The 5,418-nt window shown below is 34.7% G+C and overlaps 1 protein-coding gene across 1 annotated transcript in view; it reads right to left on the bottom strand.

Moving 5' to 3' along the window:
- Positions 1 to 1,853: 1,853 nt before the first annotated feature.
- The window catches only part of LOC131942001 (band 7 protein AGAP004871-like), a 65,231-nt gene continuing 61,666 nt past the window's right edge, over positions 1,854 to 5,418 (bottom strand). The window contains exon 9 of the mRNA XM_059301652.1: positions 1,854 to 3,684. Within this exon, the coding sequence (XP_059157635.1) occupies positions 3,496 to 3,684 (189 nt within the window). The 3' untranslated portion in view covers positions 1,854 to 3,495. The remainder of the gene's footprint in view (positions 3,685 to 5,418) is intronic.

The raw sequence follows: 5,418 nt of genomic DNA on the forward strand, positions 1-5,418 counted from the left end.
TCACCCGGTGCGTTCCGCACCCCCGCCCCCCCCCCCCTCGCTACGCCTCTGGTTCTACACAATAATATAGTTTATAGGCCTATACCAATGTGCTTAGAGATTAGGGTTCGGAAGGGTGGGAGGGGGTTCAGGGTGATTGAGATCTGAAGAAGGCGAGTCAGACAGCAGTAGAAAATACTGGATCATCTTTGAAAGCATTATATGCTTCTATTCCCTAATAGAGTCATATTGTTATTGATAGAAGGGTGACTTAATTGACTTGTAAATACTTCTCATTAAAAAACTACTGCTTGTTTTGATGGGACAGAAACTATAGGTAATGATTGACTGAGAGACTTTCTGCTATATCCATGGCCAGTGGTGTAGGCAAGGGGTGGTTAGGGTGGGGGGTTATAACCCCTCCCATGGACCCCGACCCCTATAAATATAATATATATATATATATATATATATATATATATATATATATATATATATATATATATATATATATATATATATATATATATATATATATATATATATATATATATATATATATATATATAAGATTATATACGTATGGAAACATTTTTGAACCCCTCCCATGACCAATTCCTTGCTACGCCACTGTCCATGTCATAGTAGATGGGTCTAATACATCTTGAGTAGATTATTTCATCTAAATTTTGTGTGTTTCCCAGATCATAAGTGATAACAGTAGGATGATAAGTTTGGTCTGCATTAACTCTTTTGAACTCTCCATTGCCCCCTAGTGTCCTCATGTTAAATTACAGCCCAATTTAATTTTCCCAAGCCTTCACATGGTTCACCTTTTTAGAGGTCGGCGTGGTCGAGTCGGTAAAGCTTATGGTTGCTTAACCAAAAAGTCTCGATTTCGAACCCTCGGGCAGATGAGGCTCTTTAGCTGGGGACAGCCACTCTTCTAAGAGAGACAACTCCAAAATCAAACAACTGTTGCCTTGTAGTTTGTTCTTGGTTGGGCAAAGTCTACTATGGAAGCAAATCCAAAAAGAAAAACAGGCTGAAATCGGAGTCAATGAATGGCGCATTACCAGTTGACACGTATACTTAATTGTGTGGGAGGATATCCCTTCCAACTCTAAAATTCAGAACAACGATGAAGAAAAGAAGAAGTTTAACTTTTCTCCATTTACTTTGCAAGTCATTATTAATAGGAGTAATACAATAAGCCACCTTGTAAAGTAACATAATTTTTATTATTATTTTATCATAGTACAATTTTTATACAATGAAAAGAAGAAAAAGTTAAAATTAAATAAACCTACTTATATACAGTTTTAAAAATTAAACAGAGAAATTACGGGTGCAGATTTAGTTTATCAAATTGCTCGTGAATTGCTTGAGTGCAGATATTTTAGCATTAACTAAGAAAAAATGTTGTATTAGATTGATGGGGCTATATGAATATTATTAAGGTGTAATGACATTTTAAAATAAAAAAAATTCTATTCAAGGCTTGAAAATAAAAACTTAATTTAATCTTAGGATAAGTCTGTAGCCCACTCATAAGTAGGATTTAGTTCAAAAAAGGATACAGTTAGGCCCTACAGATAAGACTAAACGAATAGACATCGCAAGTAGAATTAAATGTTTCTTGCTTTGTAGGCCCTATTTAAATAATAAAAACATTTCTGGTTACATAACCACCAAAGGTCACATCTATATATATAATTCTCCTCTTCAAGCCGTTAGAAAACAAGCTGCAAACGCTCTCCCTACCTCCCCACCCCTACATGGTTTTTGTGAGCTGTGTTCACTCTAAATGTTTACAAGCAGAGCCAACGATTTTAAACGTAGGGGGGGGGGGGGGGAGGAAGGGGGGGGGGTTATGGTCCTTAACGAGCTACTTATAGTGTTTTAAAGAAATATTTTCAGTGGCAGCGTTGGTACTGTCGAATTCACAAATTTTGAATTACTGAAAAGTAGAAAAAACAATAACTAAATAGCGGCGTATGCTATGCCGCGGGCCGGCTCGTTGTTTATATTTAATCAAAACATTTTCCTTGCTTCTGAAGTAAAATAAATAAAAATAGCACATACAATATAAAAACAATTTACACCAGCCAAACATGTCAATGTATTTAAGATTTTTGAACAAAAATATGTTTAGACCTACATGATCATATTTCAAATTACTAAGAAAAGTGCAGTAGATCTAAACATACACAAAATATCATATTCGTTTGAATTAGTCCTGAAAAAAATTAATAAAACAGATTTACATTTGTTACACGTATCTGGTTTTACAAAAAGTAAAAAAAAAAACAAATTTTATTTTTAAGCAAAGAAAATATTTTTTTTTAAATTTTAAACTAAACTCGCAACAATTTATTTTTAACAAATGATACAAGCCTCTGAATGCAGAAAATGTAACATACAGTATGTAAAAGTAAATGAGATTTTGCTAATGCCATAGCAAGGATAATTTTTCTACACAATAGACACAATGTTAATAGATAGACTCTTAACAAAAGGACTACCTTGATTGTAAAATAAAAATAAGAACATCCATTTATATTGCAAATAAAATTAATAAATGTTAATTACTTTACCTTATCAGAAAAATTATAACATGGTTTTCAGATTATTTACAAATTGTATAAAAAAATAAATCAAACAGAAAATGGAACAAAAAATGTAATTTTTTTTTTCAAATTTGGAATGCTAATACAATCATGATATAAAATCATTTTTAACATTAATAACTGTCTTTAAAGTGTGTTTAAAATCTTAGAGACTGTGTGCAGATGCATTGGTTTATTGAAAACAAAAGTTAAACTACATATAGGCAAGATCTAGAACTGCGCAACTGAAAATAATTTTTATTTTTAGTAACGCATAATAAAAAATAGGCTTAAACTGAAACATAAATGTTAGATCTGTAATGATAATGATGTTTTTGGTAAAATATTATGAATGTTGATTTTCTTTAATGAAAGTATCATTCTTACATTTTAAAGAACATGTTTTAATTGATATTTGATGAATTAGGCAAAAGAATAGTTTTAAAAACGTATTGATTTTGTACAAGAGCATTTCATGAAAGAAATGCATTAAACAGTGTTTTTGTTTTTGCACTAAAAAACAATCAGTTAAGTAATCAGTTGTAGACAATATGTAAGAACTTTTAAAATCAAACTGATTTCTGATTTAATAAGTTTTTAATAAACTTTTAAAATTCGGAATTTTAATATGTTCATCAATCAAATGTATTTAATTGTGTTTTTCAAAGGAAATTAATTTTACACTTATGATAAAGTAATTAATTAGTTCATTTTTTTAAGCTTTCAAAGATCAGGGGTCAAAACTGTTCATTAACTGTGTTCAGTATTGCCAAATTGGATAGCCGCCCTTAGCTGTCGCTCATTTGTCCTGGAGATTGCTTTACACAGGGTTTCATGTTTCGCTGAAAGAGGAAAAAAAATCTGCTCCATTTCCGCCATGTTTATTTTTACAACGCGATTTCCCAGCTTACTTCCTCAGCAAGCCACTGACGAATTCGATGGGGAGTGGGAAGATGATGGTGGAGTTTTTCTCGGCGGAGATGCTGTTGAGCGTCTGCAGGTAGCGGAGCTGCAGGGCGGCAGGTGAGGCCCCGATGATGTCGGCTGCCTCCTTGAGGGCGACTGACGCCTTCTGCTCACCTTCTGCTGCTATCACCTGCAATCAGAGAACGTGGTTCTGGTTAAAGCTGTGTCGTGTAGGAACATCAGACATTGGGCAATGGTGGTTGGGGGGGGGGGGGGATAGCCGTTATAAGAGGGGTTGTGATAAGGGATAGACATTATAAGGGGGCGGGTTGTGATAAAAGGATAGACATACGGGTGGGGAAGGGGGGGGGGTTGTGATCAGGGATAGACGTTATAAGGGGGGGTGGGTTGTTAAGGGATATCAGTTATAAAATGGGGGTGGTGGTCGTTTTGCTCTTAAGAGATAGCCGTAATGTGGAGGGAAAGGGGGGGGGGGAATTGTGATAAGGGATCACCTTTATAAGGCGGGGAGGGGGGCGTGTTAAGGGATAGCCGTGTTAAGGGATAGCCGTGTTAAGGGATAGCCGTATTGATGGGTGGGGTCGTGTTAAGGGATATGCGTTATAAGGCGGAGTCGTGATGTATAACTGTGAACTAATTTTCACATATCGAAAGGAGTAGCGGGTAGTTATCATTTCGTTAATTTGTTATATGAGAGAGTTAGAAGTGGTATAACACTAACTTTTATTTTCTTTATTCGACATGTTGTTATACGTCAACTTACACCTCATTTCTTTAAACACTCGTGTATTTAAATCGTTACCATTGAAGCTTTCAATTGTATGTCTAGTGCTGTGAGTTTTGAAATCGTTAAGATTCAAGCTACCAATTGTACGTCTTGTAATGTAATGTTTCAAATCGTTACCATTGAAGCTACCAATTGTACGTCTTGTAATGTAAAGTTTCAAATCGTTACCATTGAAGCTACCAATTGTACGTCTAGTAATGTGATTTTTCAAATCGTTACCATTGAAGCTACCAATTGTACGTCTAGTGCTGTAATTTTTCAAATCGTTACCATTGAAGCTACCAATTGTATGTCTAGTGCTGTAATTTTTCAAATCGTTACCATTGAAGCTACCAATTGTATGTCTAGTGATGTGATTTTTGAAATGTATTTGCAAACTGTCACATTTTAAAGTTACGACCTAGGTCTCTGGTGTGAGGTTGAAGAAGATAAGAGGTCATTATGAATGAAAATGTTATAGGTCACTATATGGGGTTATGGTTAGGTAAAATAACAGGGTAAACAATAATATGATACGCGTATAACCCCTTAATATCAAAATTGGCATAACAGCTTTTATGTGGGTCAACGCGATTTTAAATAGTTTTTGTTTTGTAAAGGTGGTTTGATTAATAGAGAGATTGCACACACGTGATCAAAACCACGTGATGTTTACATAAGTCGCTATGTTGATGCCGAGATCAAAGTAAAAATCTGAGTTATCAAACAATCGATTATCAGCGTTTGAAAGGACTAGGCTAAAAAACAACCTTTTGACAAAAATGATCAAAAATTTTCGTCTAATCAATGTCAAACTAGTTTTTAAAAATTATTTCCCAGTTTAGACGAGATACACATTTCAATTTTTTTTTTATTTGGACATTTCATATTAAATAATGTCCGTTGGTGTTTCTTTGATGAACAGGGCTTCAAAAAATGGAGAATGAATACAAATAGGAAAAGTTGGTGTAGTGCGACATACTAAAAATAGAGAGAGGGAGTGGGAGAGAGGGGAAGGGAGAGGCGAAAAAAGTGAGAGATTTCAAACTGAAAGAAACCCTGATGCAAAGTGCGCTAATATCAAGATGATTGGATCCTCCACGCGTCTGAAAACCTTCGACCCTTTCATCTCACGAT

The sequence above is a fragment of the Physella acuta genome, unplaced genomic scaffold (assembly GCF_028476545.2).
Source record: "Physella acuta isolate Inbredline_101_S28 unplaced genomic scaffold, ASM2847654v3 ptg000032l, whole genome shotgun sequence".
Lineage (NCBI taxonomy): Eukaryota > Metazoa > Mollusca > Gastropoda > Physidae > Physella > Physella acuta.